This window comes from Ambystoma mexicanum, chromosome 2p (genome assembly GCF_040938575.1).
Source record: "Ambystoma mexicanum isolate Mex_15411 chromosome 2p, UKY_AmexF1_1, whole genome shotgun sequence".
Classification (NCBI taxonomy): Eukaryota; Metazoa; Chordata; class Amphibia; order Caudata; family Ambystomatidae; genus Ambystoma; species Ambystoma mexicanum.
The window spans coordinates 1,416,527,659-1,416,545,771 of NC_090923.1; the positions used below are offsets into that span (position 1 = coordinate 1,416,527,659).

The 18,113-nt window shown below is 45.0% G+C and overlaps 1 protein-coding gene across 3 annotated transcripts in view; it reads right to left on the reverse strand.

The window, feature by feature from the left end:
- LOC138567570 (aurora kinase B-like) overlaps nt 1-18,113 on the reverse strand; it is a 160,032-nt gene that overhangs the window by 117,857 nt on the left and 24,062 nt on the right. For all 3 annotated transcript variants that reach the window (XM_069645922.1, XM_069645923.1, XM_069645924.1), the window contains exon 4: nt 4,459-4,519. In XM_069645922.1, coding sequence (XP_069502023.1) covers nt 4,459-4,519 — 61 coding nt within the window. The remainder of the gene's footprint in view (nt 1-4,458; nt 4,520-18,113) is intronic.

An 18,113-nucleotide genomic window follows, 5' to 3' on the forward strand; every position in this document is an offset into this window, starting at 1 on the left:
GATTTCCATGCTTCGACGTGTAAACCTTTAGGGGTAGCACCCTTATTTGTTTTTGAATGCCCAGTCGCAAGACGCTGCTGCGGATGCGGGGAAGGCTTTGGATCTGTACGATCCGAGGAATCCGCCGAAATTTGACAGCCCTGCTGGCGCCTGTAGGGGTTGTGTGCTTAGTGAAATGCGCTTGTACGCCCCTGTCGTCGGGTGTTGTCCCTGAAGTGAGACCAGAGTCAGGACTAAAAGGGTCAGGGATGGGCGTGGCAGACCTAGAAGTGTCCGCCTCAAGGTCTATCTGGTCATCAGAGGTGCCCGGTCACTCTCAGCGGGTGTGGCGGTGGGGGTCAGAGGATTCCACCCACGACATACTGTACGCGGCACACCGCTTTACACGGCGCTCCTTAAGGGTCTTCGGCCGAAGGAATTTAAAGGCTGCACACCGCTTTTCGTCGCGATATAAGGGGAGACAGGCGTTGCACGTCCTGTGTTCGTCCTTCCAAGGACATCTGACCCTACACTTAGGGCAGAACCTAAAAGGAGTCCTTTCCATAGCAAAAGGGGAAGATGACCATGTCAGAAACTGAAGTAGTGGATCCTGCAGGAGTGAAGCTGGCCCACCTAGCCCCCTAAGCCTGCCTGCTTAACAATCCAGCTTCTTTAAAACTATTGGCCAGGCAAACCCAAGGGGAAAGGGGAATGGAGAAAACAACAAAAGACAACTCCCACTGCAGGTACTTCAGACTGTCTTTTCGGAAAGGTTTTGACTCAGATGGGATGTTCCTAAAAAGGAAATACAACTTTTAATAATCAATCTTCTAATCATTACTGTTGACTATATTATATTTTCTCCATTTACATTTACCTGTTGCCTATGCTTGATTTGCCAAAAGGCTGCTTCTGAAAGGTTTATGTTGACTGTAGATACTCTAGCGATATCCCTTCTGTCTTTCTGCTCTCTTGCTCCCGTATCTGGTAATCTTTTTTCTTTAAAAAAGCCAGAGAAGATTCCAGTTTCATGAACTTTGATAAGCTAAGTGGACTTCTGAATTTTTAAGTGAAGATTCAATATTTTTGAAAAGTTAATAATTCAAAGACTTTATATTGAGCTTTTCGTTTGGAACAATAGATTCCTAATAGTATTATAAGAAATTGGGCAATGAATTTTTAATGAATATATAAGAAGATTCGGCAATTCATTTTTGTGTACATCTTATCTTTAATACTAATAAGGCACGCGGTTCGAATCGTCGTGTTTTTAAAACCTTTAACATAACATCTAATATATTTTTAACTAACTTCAGGTTCTTTTGTTTTCAAGCCTGCGCCACGTTTTTCCTTGGATTTGCAAGTGCGGTTTTGAGGAAAGGACCTAATGACGTAACTCATGCGTAGCGGCCATTTTTGGACTTTCAATGTTTTCCTCGTTTTTATCCGTTCGTGACTGAATAGAAAAACGATTTAAGGACAGCGTAGCATCCTGATTACGCAGCGTTTTTGTGAGCAATAGTTTTTCTCCTTGATAAAGAAAGAATTAAGAAGAAATACATGAGTAGCAAGAGACATTATTGAAAAAGCACTATGTGAAATTGGAGTATACAAGTTTACAGCAGAATATTTTACAAAGGTTCTTCAGAATACAGAAGGTAATTACTTACACATTTATAGAGAGTATAGGATTCCTAGAGCATCTGGCAAAAGGTATAATAGACAATAACAATATTTTTGGGAAATATTTTATTCTAATTGAAAGTTAGTTAAGGAAAATTGAACAAACAAAGAAATGCTCTATTCACTAAATTGAAGTTATTTAATATTTCAACCACCTTCCCTTTCTAACTTTCCTGGAATGGTATTTGACATACCCTATTCTCCTAAGAACCTTGTCCAATTGAGGTACAAAATGTGAGAATCTGACAGACCAGACCTAAAGGGTAAGAGGGGGGGAAGAGGAAAGACCTACCGAAAATATTAATATGGCCACCCCGACCCCACTCTCCCTACTGTAAAGGTCGGCCAGAGGGCCCAACCACGTGGAAGCTCCGGCCGCCGCATCTTAGGCGCCGAAATCCACCGCCGTAGACAAACCCCCGCAGTCTTCAACGTTTTTCCTGTGACCGAAGTGACTTAACAGTGAATAACCGACAAGTCGGTATAAGATAAACAATGTCTCTTATGTAAGAGCCCAGCTATAGGGCAACCAGTTATCTGGGCGGACAAAAACAATCTGAGGGACCTTGGCGCGTGAGGGATTTTGGGTACACTACACGTCACGATAGGGATAGTGTTACAGACACGCCTATGCCGACGTCCCCCTTCGGTCCCCGTAGAACAAGATGCAATGCTCCGCGGTTACCACTGGATGTCGGACCATATGCACAGCATGTGATTCTAAGCAGATTAACAAGCATCAGAAAAATCATTCTTAAGACCATCATTTCAAGCCATCCCACAACTAAGACCTTCCTGGGCTGCAAACCGCCAATACCCTGGGACCTCGGGGTTGAATGCTGTGCAACGTCTTCCCAAGAACAAATCTTGCTGAAACTTCAGTGGACTCCTGTTGGACCCTAGAAGCAAGACTCCACTCCTTGAAGTCGTCAAGAGTGCAGGACAAAAATAGGGAATCGATCAGACAATCTGGCCCGTGCGCCAAATGCACACCGAGGAGAAGCACAGAAGAATCCTCTGCTGGGAGCCTTTGCTCTCGACTGCAGCTGCAATTTCCCATCCAGTGTCCCTTTAGTCATCACGACCAAGAATCCAGAGACTGGGTCCTGTGCTGCTGCATCATTATGGTGTCCATCTGCAAGCTCTTCTTCACTGCTGAGGTACTGTGTGGCTTGAAATAACAGTCTGTCATTTCTGTGTGGCTAGGGTGGTGATTAGTGTAGTAGGGGATTTGCCCAGGCCCAACACTGGAATGCATCTAGGGAGCATGCTACGAAGTCCCTCGCCAACTCTAGACTTTAGTCTGTTACTTGTTAGACAAGGAATCCTCTGGAACTCATGCCTCATCTTCACCTGCCTACTGTTGGCCACTGGACAACCAATGCCCTCCTGTCTGAGAACACTCATGCCCTAGACTAGGGATGGACTTCTGAAGTATAAGGCTTCTGTTAAGAAACTTTTTTTTTTTTAAAGTTGGTGCTGTAACTGTATATTCGTAACAGAATAGGTTGTAAAGGTATTACTTACCTGTGAATTGCTTAATGCCATTCAGAAAGTATTGGTTATTTACTTCCCTTTGATTTGTGTTCCATTCTTCTAGAAAATAATGTTTAAAACTATTATTGCTTGAAACCGAACAGTTTACTACCAATAGGGTCTGCTTACCTTGAATTACATACTGTTATTCAACAAGTCTAATGTTCAGCCATTCGAAATGTAGTTTATACTTTGGTTTACTTACCTTAAGTATAATGTTTTTTATATTGTGTTTATGACAGATAGTATGTACTGTTCAAAAGAATTGTCTGTCTTTATATATGAAGCTGAATGTATGCATGTCTGGCTATAAAAATCCACACTTCACTGCTACCAGATTTTGCATGGATTCCTCATTTGTCTACAGCAAGATTGTAGGTTTGGATACTAAAAATTCACTCCATAGACCCGATCCACCACAGTAGTCAACCTTTGGAAAAGTGTCTGAAGCAAAATGTCCAATGACTTGGCTATTCCTTTGTATACAGTTCCAAAGTGTTAATTAAAGCAGTTTTAAAGGTAATTCTAAAAAATAAAAAGTTATTTTTTATCACGCCACTCCAAATATGGGGAATGACAAGGTTACAGTTTACTTAAGTTTATTCACGAGAAGAGAGCACAAATCAATCTTTCTTGGACATTCTCTCATATATGCTGAAGCCATTGAGTGACTGAAACATGCGCGCACAAAAAACGAATCACTTGGAAAAGCTCCATCTGATGAAAAGCGAAGATTAATATCAAGAGCATCTGAAACAAACAGCAGCACGACTTGCCGACCAGAGGACAAGAGCAACTTTCTCCAGGGCAAATGAGATGCCTGAGCAAACTGAAGCAAGACTTGTCGACAAGAGGAAAACATCCTCCAGGGCACATGAGACCACAGCCAATGCCGGTTACCCAAACTAGTGAGATATAGATATACAAAATAAACCATTATTTTTACAATACATCAGTGTATAGTGTTTCATGTATGCCACAAGTTATTTGTACCTCTTCCTAGAGCTCCCTCCTAAGATATAATAAAGTATATCTAGATAGTGTATGCTCTTGGAACGCCTATTGTGACTAACCATACCTGTCCACTAGACTGTTCCCCCTCCTTTGAATGAAACGCCACTGCTCTGCCATTGCTACAAAGTCTTTGATCTCTTGCCCTAAAGATAGTCACACCAATCAGAAAGCTATGGCAATATCCAAAAATCAGTCGGAATATGGCATACATTCATATAACATCTACGTTACAAGATGAAATGGTACCTGGGTGCAGCCTCCTCTGCTTGGGTGATGGAACTGGTATCCACAGGTACCCTGCATGGAACTATTGAAAAGAAAATTAGACATTTGTGGATCTGGAAACAAGTTACAAAAGTAGTAAATGAAGGGCTCTTTATAGTGCCCATATATTAGAGAAATTAATTTAAGGAACTCTCAGCACAAAAGGGGAAGGGCAGCTGCAAGCAGAGGTATTGTGCAATCACTTAAAAACTCAATTATGGAAAATCCACCCTATTCATGTCAGTAATGGACAGCATCAGCTAGAAGGCCCTTTCAGGAAAAATCAGTCACAGAAACTAGCCTATGGCAATTAATCTTGGCTTCCTTTTATGAAACAGTTAGACCTGAAGGAAAGAGCTTAAACACGTGTGGAATTCCTTTAGTAAATGGTCTATATTTTTTTTTTATTTGTATATAATCTTTATAGATTTTTAACAAAATATCTAAGTGCTCGTAAAACATGTCGAACTGTCCTGCGTGCTTGCGGGACGAAAGAAGGTCTAAAAGAAGAATTGTTTCAAGGATGCCGGTGGAACATTGCATTAGACTGCGTCGGGAGGAGCATGTTGAAAATGTGTTTCACGAGGTTTATTGTAGCTAGCTGCCATGTCTGTTTATCACCGTCTAGCAATTTGTTCCAACACGATTCTTCTATATATAAATGGTCTATGCATTATCCATGATGCAAGTTAGGAAACCTTCTTTCTGCTGCTTTCCCTCAAAGATATCAATGGGACACCCTACCGTTTGCTAGGATTTTGAATCTTTCCTGACTTCAAAGCTCAAGTGAAGCCTTTTTGCTCCACTTTACTCGGCTTGTGTGTTTTGGGTGCACTTATCAGTACCCTTGGCCATCAGTGGAGAATACTATTCTCCATAACAGTTCACTGCATATTTTTCCTACACACCTTGTGTGAAGTGCAGTAGATTTTTTTTTTAGCATTTTTAAAGTGAACAGTCCGCGGGCATTGAAGTGCCGTTACAGGATTTTTTTTAGTTGCGTATTTATACGCGTTTAAATACCCAGAGGTTTCTAAGCACGGACCCGGGGATCGAACCCGTTTTGCTTCGTGCCGTCTCGCTTCCAAGGCGAGCACGTTGCCGCTGAGCTATCCTCCCAGGACTGATAGTTAAGTTGACTGTAGATCAGCGTTTCTAGGCGCGACAAGAGAAGGGGGTGGTCAGAGGGAGGAGAAAAACAATCTCACTAGGCTTTGTGTCATTCAGATCGGTCAAGTGCAAACAGAGGGGGGTGGGGGGTTGTGGAGTGCCATTGGGGTAGCATTGCAGGTTACAGTTACAGCCCCCAAGTGCGTGTTAGGCCCAGAGACTCTCGAGACCACCACATTAGCCTAATTTCCAAAATGTTTTTCTAACTTTGCCAGTGCTCCTTAATATTTCCTGGTCGCCCCCGACGAGCTGGAGTTCAGAAGATGGCGTTTCAGGAAGAGTGCAAAATATGATCAGTGCTTCCACGCCTATACAGTTCAATAGCAATGCCCCCTTTAAATCATTACTGAACTTTATGCCTCTTATGACATGCAAACTTGGAATGAGTCCACCCCGTCTACTCCCATGGTATGGGGCGGGGGTGATCTTCAGGGAAGGCGAGGAATGCACAAGGGGCAGGCACGCTCTGCATTGAGTTGAGATGTGTGCTTGATGGCAATCAGTTCTATATCCTTTAAAATAAGTTGCGCTGCACGCTTCTGTAGTGTCCCCTGCAGTTACTTGCAGGCTGCACCGTAGCTTTCTGCAATATTTTTTCTACTCCAATTGCTTATTTTGTCATTGGGTTTCCATAGTGGTTGCCTTGATGGGAAGCGCTGTGCCAGAGCAATAAATTCTACCTTCATTCAGTGCTTTAAACAGTCCCCAGAGGCCAAACTATGCGTTCTTAACGCAATCTTGATGCACGTTGGATGCCTAGGAGATGGTATAAACAATATGGCTCACAAGTAAAGGAATGTTGATAGGTCCCTTCCTTTAACTTGCTCATGCTCTGTCCCACACCCAAGGAGCACTTGCGCCAGAACCTACGGGGGCCGCTCTCCCCCACAGCCGCTCACCCAGTGACCGCTCTGTTGGGGCGCAACGAATGGGCACAGGAGGGGCACCCCAGCTATGCCGCTCTACAGGGGCTCTTCCTCCTACCAGGTGGATTCTCCTCTTCGCCAATTGTTCTAGTATAAACACATGAGGCGTATGTATGTAGAGGAGATAAGTTTATTAGCGCAGAAGACCCCAGCAGCACCGGGTAGCGGACCCCAGCAACACAATGGTCTCACTACGTGGCATTCTAGAACCAGTGGGTTTCAGAACTCCACACAGCAACACCACGGAATACATCAAGAAAACCACAACAGAGAAACGGTCCCTGGGCTTGAGGCCAAGGACAATTCTTGCAGTCCAGTTCTGGATTAGTTGCAGATGCAGAGTGAAGGAAGATTGAGAAAGGCTGTTGCAGTAGTCCAGCCTAGAGAACCAGGGCTCTGGAGACAGTGAGCTTCTGGGGGAAGTGAGGAAAGGAAGAATACCTCAGATGAGGTGCAGCTGGTAGTGCACCTTCTTGTCAAGGTCTGATGTGAGGAGAGATGGAAAGTGGAGTTGAAGACACCAAGATGTTTTTCCCCCCTCACAGGAAGGCGAAGGAAGAGCCCAAGGAGGTCAGCTAGAGTGAAAGAGGGAGGAGGGATACCAATGAGGAGGATCTCCGCCTTACTTACATTAAGGCAGAGATTGTTGGAGGCGCATCAATCCTGAATAGCGGAGAGACTCAGGAATGAGCGAGAGAGGAAAGGAGGCTGAGGGGAGCCTGAACTAGAGCAGAGTGTCATCTGCATAACACTGAAAGTTGCAGGCGAAGGTAGAGATCAGGTGGGCCAAAGGGGCCAAGTAGACATTGAATAGCCAGGGTGAGAGGTTAGACCGCTGGGAACACCAAATGAGAAAGAGAAGGTGGAGAGAAAGGCGCCAAGTTGGACCTGGGAGGGACAGTCCAGAAGGAAGGAGGTTACCCCACTCAAGGGCCTGATCCGGGATGCCAGAATCTCCCAGACTCGATTGATCAGGATGGCGTGATTGACCGTGTCACAAGCAGAGGAAAGGTCATGAAGGAAGAGGATGGATGAAGGCTTGAATCAAGATTAGAGAGCAGATCTTCACAGGTGTTAAGGCAAGCAGTTTCCATGCCTCTGATGAAAGCTTTTCCAGCTGGAGTTTGCCCAGGAAAGGAGTGATTCAGACCAGGTGATGTAGGATCGGCAGTAGAATTTTTATTGGGGCGTGCTGGGGTGGGCAGCACAAGGGAGTGCTTGAGGAGAGGGGAAGTTCCAGTGGCAAAAGGGTGATTGCAGAAACTAGCCAAGGCTGGAGCGAGGGTGGCAATATGGTCCTCGATGGTTCTGGTGGAGCAGGGGAGCACCTGTTGACAAACACTTTCATAGATCGGACTGGTCTAGGAATATTGTCGGGTGTAGTCTAAGAGAAAGGAAGAGGAGGAGAGGGAAAGGTGGCCAGAGGGAGAGGTAGAAGAGAGGATAGGAGGTCCTGAGTTTTGGTGGTGAAGTGAGACGCAAGTGCCATACAGAGTGCCTGGGAGGGAACAGGAGAGGTGGAGACATAAGGATTGGCCCGCTCCTTGCAGATTTTAAAAGAGTTTGGCCGTGTTGTTAGAGGCCGAAGAGACTCTTCTTGGACAAGACAGTCTGTATTGCCAGTGGAGCAGGCGGCCGGCCAGTTTTTTTTTCAGAGAATGCGCCCGATGCCCTTAACTTCCTCTCAGCCACCCTGCACTTGCGTTTCAGGGCAGCAAGGTCGGAGTCATACCAAGAGTTGCACTTGGAAATAGGCTTCAGACGGATTCTCATGACGGGCAAGGGCGCCAGAGTGTTGGAGATACAACGATGCAGGTTAGAGAGGGTGGTGTCGAGTGTGAGTCAGCCCTGGGAGGAGCAGAGAAAGTAGCAGCAAAGGCATCCACTGACACATGCTTCATGGGCCGAATGACTGAGATAGTCTCCCTGTAACTTTGCGGTTACTTGCATGTGTCGTCCAGAATGGGCCGGTAGCATCTAACACTTTTGTAGCATTTTCTTTGATATCTTATAGACTTTTACATTTTAACGCTCAATGTCAATTAGAGTACCATATACTCTGAATCACAATTGTTTGGGTGTGTTTTGCGGTTACTGTCCATGTTCGGGATCCGAACCATGGTCATCCCGCTTGCAGGCAAGACGCTTGCCTGCAGTGCCACTGGAGCCGCTTGTGAATTCACTGACAGATGTCAGTATCACATTCTGCTTCTGCGGTCACCTGTAGTACCACAGTTGACCCGGTGTGCCCCCTCAACACTGTCTTGCTTGAGCGAGCTCACTCTTGTTTGCCAGAGATGTCCGCGGGGCTGGGGCAGGATCAGTGTGAGCCAGTGTCAGCTATCCCTACTTCGAATCCATTTGTGACAATTGTGTCAGTGCTTCTAAAGTGGAGTGACATTTTCCTCCGAAGTTTACATTTCCACAGTGAACTATTAAGAGTAATTGTTCACTGTGCACCCTTCAGATTTGCGGCTGTCTGATCTGCGCCCTTAATTGTTCTCAGGAAAGGTTCCTGCCTTCACCTCTAACCATCTCGTGCCATCGTCAGCAGCTGTTCTAGCGGGTGGAATGCATTTCTTCCCTCAGTTGCATAATTTACTGTTTTCCATAATGACATCTTTTACCTCATACCGGTAGCCATTTGGTTCTTATTTCTTCCCGGCAAGTTATGGCATATCAAGCTGAATTCGTAAGCCTCACATTGTGCCTGGTAAGCTCTCTTCCTAGGTCTACCGAAATGGTTTCTCCCCATAATAGTATTTTCAGTTAGATGGAATCCATTAAGGACGAGACATGTCTAGATTTGCAAGGTTAGCCAAACACATTTTCAATTAATTCCAGCTGAAGTGTATGACAAAAAAGGAAACTTATTAGAAGTTAATGTTTGGGTTTGATAACATTTCTTTTAACTCTGTTTGCGACCGTCTTGAATAAGGATCTATGCAGAAAAGAACAGAATTGCAGTTCTAATTGCAGTGACACAATTTTACATTACAAAACAGATAAATATAAAGGATCATTCTTACTTTACGACATTTACTGTACATCCCCACAATGTTAAATTGAGTCTGTGAAATACCATTTTTTTTTGTTGGCACTACGTGTGAACATTTGCTTTGTTTACATTGTGCTTGTATTTAATATGAACGATATAATTTCTAAATAAGCATAGCATAACGTTCCATTCTACTGACTGGTCTTGATATGAATTAGGGAGTGATCTTTTTATTGCACTGATCAAGAGCTCAATACTCTTTGGCGCTCGTCAACCAATTATGGATTAAAGAGGTGGCATATGTTAAACATGTGAGGGCTTTGAGGCTGCAAACATTAAATGGCTGGCTTCTCAGGTTGCTTGGACTTCAGCTCCACTGCTGGGTACAAAACCTGTAAACTAGTGTGCCAGCAATAGCTTTATATTGGAATTTGCAGATGGAAACAAGGTTGGTTGAAGTGGATTGGATGAACCCCCAGACCTATAGAGTAGGTCTCGATGGTTGAAATATTTGGGGAGGCTGTTTCTGTAGCGGGCACATATTGAGTTTCAGATAACCAATTGAGAGAAGGCCTGCTAGCAGTGACATGTTCACCCCTCTTAAGGCTGTGATGAAGCCATTTGACAAGCATGTAACATCTTTATAAATATAAACTGTGCTACAACACAGGGGGGCACACAAACAACAGTATGTGTGGTGTCTGACAAAAAAAACATTTCAAAGAAAACTAGTGAACGCAAGCAGCATTTTTCAGTTTGGAAATTACTTTTTAATGGAAGTGTGAAATGCACATTTGGAAAACAATAGTGTGCCCAGCATATAGAGAGCCTGCATAACATGCAAAGGAAGGGGCACATGAATTATAGGATATTTGTATGGTAGTCCAACAAATATCCGTCTTTATGAGACAGCTACTAATAAATAATAATGCAACAAAGGTTTATGAAGTTATTAATATAATCGTGAAGGCATATGTTATTCCATCCATTTATAGAGGGGAAATAATCAGGCCCAAAAAATATTGGTAAAAATTCCGAGGTTTATAAACATCCCCACCCCGATATCGCCCGCTGGTAGCTCTCCACTGTTGGCCTCCACTACAAGTAGCTCTAGCTAACGTAAAGGTTGGAGACCCCTGCTCTACAATGACCGCGCCACAAGATTTTGCACCTCTTTCTCCATCTTTTGGTTTGACCTTCCTGCCCTGAAGTGGCTATATTTTCCTTACATGGTAAGCCCCATCTCGGGGAAAGCTCCAGTTTGTGGGCAAAGTAGTTGTCTGTGTGTTGCAGGATGTTGGTTGCTGGGTCTGTTCTGCCAGTTTTTTGGGGGGGTGGGGGCGGGTGGGGTGGCGTGTGTGGGCCAGTCCCTGCAAATCTCCCGCAGGCCTTCAGAACAGCGACCCCTGGAATTGTGGGAAGATCCAGTTACAGTCCCAGGTTGAGCTTTGGACTCCACAGATCCTCCACTTATGGAGCAAGATGCATTTCCCTGAAGTTGAGTCCCTCTACTACGAAGAGGGGCCGTGCATGAATGGTTTTTGTTGCCGCAATGAGTGTGTCAAGACTCCCACATTTTCTTCACATGATCACTGTACGCCGCCTGCATCAAGTCCTCTGAGGTCGGAGTGGTGGCCCCAAAGTCTGTGTCCTAGATGCCCAGAATCCAGGCCATTGGGAGCACGAGCCACCAACTAGCCGGAACAAATAACCTAACTACTAAATTAATCTCAGAACCGGCGACCCCAGGTACTCCGATGGCGGTCCCCAAGTGAAGAGGACCAGAAGGGTAGGAGGTAGTAAAAATAGCTTATTTGCCCCCCCCCCCCCCAAACCCCTGTCATGATACGGTTGTTGTAGCGGCATAGGGTCTCCCCAAGGTGGATTTGAGGGTCAAGACTTTCCTCTTCCTAAACTTGGAACACTTGCAACACTACTGTTGCATTAAACCAATGCAACAATTTTTAAATCTCCCTACAGGGGCTTCTAGCTTACTGAAGACTTATCGGGACCTGTAACCAAGGACATTAGGCCCTTTTCAAGCTAGGGAAGGGCTTTTTAGAGTTAGAACCTTCATTCAAATGTTTTGTATGGTGTTAATTTTCAACCTATTAGTTCTTACATTATTGATGACTTAATTTATATTTCTCTACTCACTTGCTTTGATACACACCTACAGTTTATTGAAAAGTGATGCTAATTACTTACAAAAGTTAAGTGTTATTGCTCTCAGCAGAGCAGGCCAACGTGACTGTTTAGTGAATATTTTAGTGCGTTTTCTTCATTTACTTATGTTTAAGGCCTAAAATAAACGTTTAGACATTCTGCCTAGCTTGAATCATTAAGAATGCTCTGTGTGCTTAACTAAACCCTTCACCACTCACACGCTGAGTCTAAGCATTGCTGTTTAGTCACACTTCTCGGAGTTTGGCCAGACCTTAGTGTTTTACCTGTTCAACAGATTAGGGTGGTCTCAATCTGTCCACAGGGCTGATTCTGAAAATCCACCTTAAAGCAACAGTGGTATTCAGACATTGCAGAGAACTTCAGAATGAGTGTTCCATTAATGCAAAACTGGTTCATGGTGCCTCATGCCTAATCTAACAGGAAGAGGGGATAATAACACTACGGTCCCACTAGGCATTGTGACATTCTGATCGTGCAAGTGAAGTATCAGTAAGTGCAGGGAAGAGGTGGGGCCCGGGGTGGGCAAGTGTTCAGGGAAGGAAGAATGGGGGTCAGCTAGAGTGAAGGAGGGGGCCCAGACTGGTGCCCGAGGGCAATTGCTATAAAGGGGAAGACTGGTTGAAGGAGGGCCTGGCCCCATTAAGACTCATAAGGGATGCAGGCAACCAGACAGGCAGGTGGAACTAGCAGGGAAGGAGGAGGAGAAAAGGAAGGTCTTGAGCTTCCAGGAGATCCAGCTAAAGACAGAGAGGGGCAGGGAGGCCATTGTAGAGGGAAGCTTGTTTTGTGTACAATCCTCTGAGTGCACTACAGCCAAGCCTAACAAAGTGTAGTGACACATCGTATCTTTCAGGTAGGGCGGCACAAAAAAGGTACAATTAGTCCACACACATTCAGAAAATATGCCACACTATTATAATGAAAATACTTGTCACACCCCGAACTCCATCAAGTCAATTAAGCACTTGGGTATAAATAGTATTAAAGACACGGAAAACAAAATGTCTATAAAAATTATTTCCTAACCGCAATGTCTAGAGCCTTCTCAGGGGCCTCCACAGCATTTTTTATTGTTGCATTATTAGTTTACATGAAACCTTATACAACATTACACATGGTAAAAAAAGACTTCATTTTTTATAAACACAACATATACAGATATAAAAGATAAGAAAATCAAAGTAAAAAATCCTCAAAGTGAATTCATCTCCATAAAACATCCATCACAACCCTTAATTTTCCAATATAAAAACATTGCGTATTTGATTCCTTTTTTCCAATTCCTCCGTAATATCCCGGGTTAGTGAATTCAGTGCTAAAATTAATGAAATGTTTACCCTCCCACATACAACGGCTCCAAAGTAAGTCAATAGACATTTCGAGATCCTTGTTAATTCTATCTTTGAGGTAGATTGCGCGTTTAGTCTCAAAATAGTTACAGGTTAGTACAAGGTGCTTAAGAGTCTCTTGCGTTCTAGTTTCTCCGCAAAAACGACATGTGGAATCAGTTTGTTCTTGATTAAGTACCACGTCTTTATATCCCCAATGCCGTGTCTTTTCTAAGGTCGGAATCTGATGGGAGTCTAAAGCGCAAATACATGGATCTCACCCTGTCACAAGGGAATCTTTGTAAATAGAGGGGAATACATTCCCTGGCATGTCCAAAGTTTGCATACTCCTTATAAGAGGAGTAGGACTCCACACCATTTACTGTATCCACCCAATCCGCCTTGAATAAGAGTCTCTTGACCAGCCCTGGTCGTTGGACCAGATCCTCTGGACAAAGACCTAGAGTATCTAACAAAATCATATCGTCGCTAAACTTTAGTAGATACTACTGACCCAGATTTAACAACCTTATTTAAAAACTCAGTGTTTACAGGTGGATCATTCATTTTTCTAAACAAGGATAATTGCCTCCACAGATATCTTGCTTTGAGTGAAATGAGGCATAACTCATGGCGAATAATGGCATTGGGTACTGCCATCGGTACATTTTCCCCTGGATCACATTCAGGCTTAAGCACATATCGTGGGTACAAATGTCCAGGCCGCACAGGAGGACCGGCTCACATTTTGCGAGATAATATCGCATTATAGGTAGGAGCGAAAATGTACCTACCCTGGCCTTCAAAAATTTCATTTGTACCTTTAGTTTAGTCGCTTTCTCCTCCAGGCTCAGTTTCCACATCTTCAAGCTAGATCTATTAGTAAAATTGTAGCCTAGATAAGTTATAGCCTGGACCTGTTCCACCTGATCCTCCCCCATCCTTCAACTATAGGATTTGATGATTCTTTTTGTGACCACAATCGTTTGAGATTTCGAAGCATGAGGGGAAAGATTGTTTGCCATCGCATAGTGATAAAAAAATATCTATCTTTCTACGAAGACCATGTGGAGTGCGGTCAAAAAGAATGAAATCGGCAATGGCCATCCACTCGATAGCCAAACTCCCCAACCTTACCGAACTCCAACCTAACCGGAGCAATGGAAGGGCCATGCCACATCGCACATGTGTAGGTTGAAGAGCGTGGGCGCGAGTGAACAGCCCTGCTTGACCCCAACATTAGTGTCATTAGCCTCAGAAAGAGTACCTTCATGTGTCAAGCGAACCCTGACCAAGGTATTCCTGTGCAACAGAGCCAAGAGTTGGACAATCTTTCGAGGGAAGCTCATTGCTAACATTTTAGTCAATAGTCTTGCTCTAATAACTCCGTCAAAGGCATTGGAAAGGTCTAAGGATGCCATAAAAATCTCACCTATATTAGATTGGTGGACCGTGTCTCTTAGATGGGCCAGAATATTCCCATTCAGGTTGGTTCCCAGGCCCTATCTAAAACCAACCTGAAATTTGATAAAACAAGCATTCCTCCTAATCACTTTGAGATCTCTTAAGAGCAAAATACCGAAGACCTTACTAGCGCATCTAAAAGTGCTATGGGTCGATAGTTCTGGGGATTAAGAACATCACCTTTTTTAAATATGGTACTATACTGAGCCCATGATTTGGGGATGATAGGGGTCCTAAAGAGATCAAATATGGGTTGAGCAACTCAGCCCATAATTCGGGCGCCACCTTTATAACGAACAGGGGTATGGCGACCGGGACCGGTGCTCTGGACGGTTTAAGTTTGTTAATAGCCCAAGAAATATCCTCTAAATTCCACCACTACTCACAAACCACCAGAGGACCCAAATCCATATCCTGTTCCCCAGCAAAAGCATAAGGCAATTCAAATTTTTTCTTATAATAAGAACACCAAACCTCTGCTTGGATGGGGCAATTAAGTCCATCTTTAACAGGGGTAAGCGTATCATTAACAGTAGCCCAAAATGTAACGTCTCTGCCCTTACATAGGTTATAGATCATCTGCTGGTGGACTACGAGGTACTGATCCATTTTCAGAGACTTAATCAAGTTTGTTTCTGGATGATTTTTCTTTTCCTAAGCTGCAATTCAGCGAATGAGATGGGTAGCTTCTTCAGAATCCTTAGCCTCCACAGTTATGTAGTGTTATGAAGACTGAACCCAGCCCTGGTATATGTGGAAGGCTATAGACCTTAGTCAGTACTGAAATAGTTAGGGCATTGATAAAAAGGGAAGCCAATAACAAGTCAGCGAGAATGTGCACAAAAAGTCCTATAACAATACTGACATCAATTTGGACCCCACAGTGTAATATTAAAGTTAGTTCAAATGCACACAATATAAAATAAAGCCTTGTAGGCAGGATACAATTTTAAACCAAAGCTAAATGCTTTCAAGAATATTTTTTTTTTTTTAGCAACCGTTACCTTTGTCATATTCCAGCGGAAAATATGTAGTTACCAAGGTTGGCCACAATGTTAAATACAGTCCCATTGAAAAAATGGGGAGGACTATATATACATGAATTAAAACCTAGTTGTACCTAAACCGTTGAATGGAGGGCTCGACCAAGCAAATGTCAGTCTGTTCTCAAAGCCTGGCTCTCCAGAAGCAAAAAAAACCATGGGATATGACCAAGCTACAGCACAAAAGTCTTGCCAAGTGAGGGCAAACAATGCAGAAAAAAAAGCATTCAGCAAGTCAGCAGAGTGGTCATCTCCATGTTCCAAGATCAGCAAGAGAAGCGGGCAAGACACAGCTAAACCCCCTTGCACAAAGGGGTTGAGGCCAGTCAGATAATCATTAAAGGGAGCTTGGGGCAAAGGGGCAGATGGCCAGCCATACTAGTTGGTCTCTGGAACTGCTAGTCAGCCAAAGCCACCCCCACAGGAATAGCTAGTTTAGGGACCTACACTGGCCAAAACCAGTAAGGACAATATGGAGGCTTCCATAAAGAACCACCGTTGTCAGAACCACCATTTTAGGCCTAGCCCATGGTCGCCCTTAACTAAGGAAGCGATGAAGCACAAAATGGCAGAGAGAAGGATTAAAAATAGCCAATAAGTACCCCAGTAACTACCAAAAACAGCACAATGGGAGCCCGATGTAGTAAAATTGCTTGCACCTTTGTAAAGTATACCTACCACAACATACTCCAATACTTGTGTAGGGTGGTAGGCTGCCCAATTTGTGCACTAGGATGATTCTGAGGCACCCCCGATACTGGTGCCTTAGGGTCGAACCAACATAACAAGAGTGGAGTCAATAGAATAAAAAATTGAAACTGAACAGGTGGGGAAAAAAAAATCTTTGCCATCAAATGTTCCAAAAGCGGGGGCGTGGCCAGCAGCAGAGCAATGAGGACGTGAACCCCTGTAGCTCCTGCAGCCGCTGCAGATATCCTGTAGAAACAGCCTGCTACGAATGGCTTTCCTGTAGAAACTATGCATTTTTCAGAAGACAAACACCGGGCACAACCAGAGGAAATCCCGGCCCAAAAAAAAAGCATACTCCTGGGTGAGTTCGGAGCCGAGGAAAACAAGCGGCGCGGCACCGGGAAAATGCAGACAAAATGGCCGCGCCCGTCGGATCATAGCCGAATGAAAGATCGTCACTCTGATGCGGATCTGCGATCAGTGACCTGTGGCTGGGAACGAATGTACGCAGGAATAACAGCCGTGTATGACGAGGTGGAAGCTCCACCAGAACAGCAGCACTCACTTCGTCCGTGGAGCACCCCGGGCCAGCAAACCGAACCAGGCGGGAACCTGTCGAACAATACGGAGAGCGGGCCCACTGTCTCCCGAAAACGGCGGATCTACGCTGTGCCCGTGTGAAAAGTGAGACAAACCTCCAGTGCACCGTCGGGCCGCCAGAGTAACCCAAGAGGGAGACGGCAACCTAGGACAACATCCAGACGCTCGCCCTACCCTGGCCCTCGTACATGGCCTGCAAGAGAAGAAGCCCAGATGGCGTGTAGAACCAAACAGCCCGGTAGGTGCACGGCCCGTGACCCGCTGGCTTCATAACCCGTTCGCGAAACGCCATAGCCGACCTGTGGGTGCGCGTGGCGAAGACCCGTGCCTACGTGGGCCCGTAGTGCAAGCAGTGAAATTACATGGCAGCCGGAAAGCATGGACAAAATGGCTGCACCCGTCAGTACGTAGCAGAGTGAAGGAGTACCATACTGTGATAGACCTGCGACCAGCGGCCCATGCCTGGGAGCGACTACCCACAGGCCTAACCAACAAGCACCCGCACCTCCACGGACTAGCAGTCACCCCCAGCCCAGGAGGGCGCAGAAGGAATATTACGCAAGCCGGCCTGAACCCCAAAACTGTGCGCCTGTTGGAGACACCTCACCATCGGCGTACGACATGGGCAAAGATAAACCCAGGAAACTAATCTCCCAGAGCAGGATGGATCAATTCACGACGTCGACAGCAACCACCCAGTCGGAACAGGAACAAGACCTACCAGACACTATACCATAAGCAGAAGGCACAATATCGCTAAGACATGGCTGCCATAGACTGACGAGCCTCGATGGAGCAAAAAATAGACTGCATCAGCATGGATGTCTCCCTCCTCCGGCATGACCTCCAGAAGCTGACGTCTGTACCGGAGAAGCAGAGCAAAGCATATCTGGGACGGCGGTCGGCCTACGGCACGTCGAACAGCTGGCTAGAGTTACGACCCGGCTAAAAACCATGGAGGAGAGGGTCGATGAAAGCAAGGGAAGATCCAGGCGTAATAAATGTTAGAATCCTGGGATTGCCGGATAAAGCTGAAGGCCCCCACATGGAATTATTTCTGGAGCAGTTACTCACAGACATGTTCGAAGCAGACACATTTTCCAACTTCTTTTCAATTGTACGGGCCCACCGCGTGCTGACGGGCCAACCAGTACCAGGTGCCCTCCCCCCCACTCACAGTGATAGCGAAGCTATTGAATTATCGAGACCGTGACGCATTGCACCAGACGAC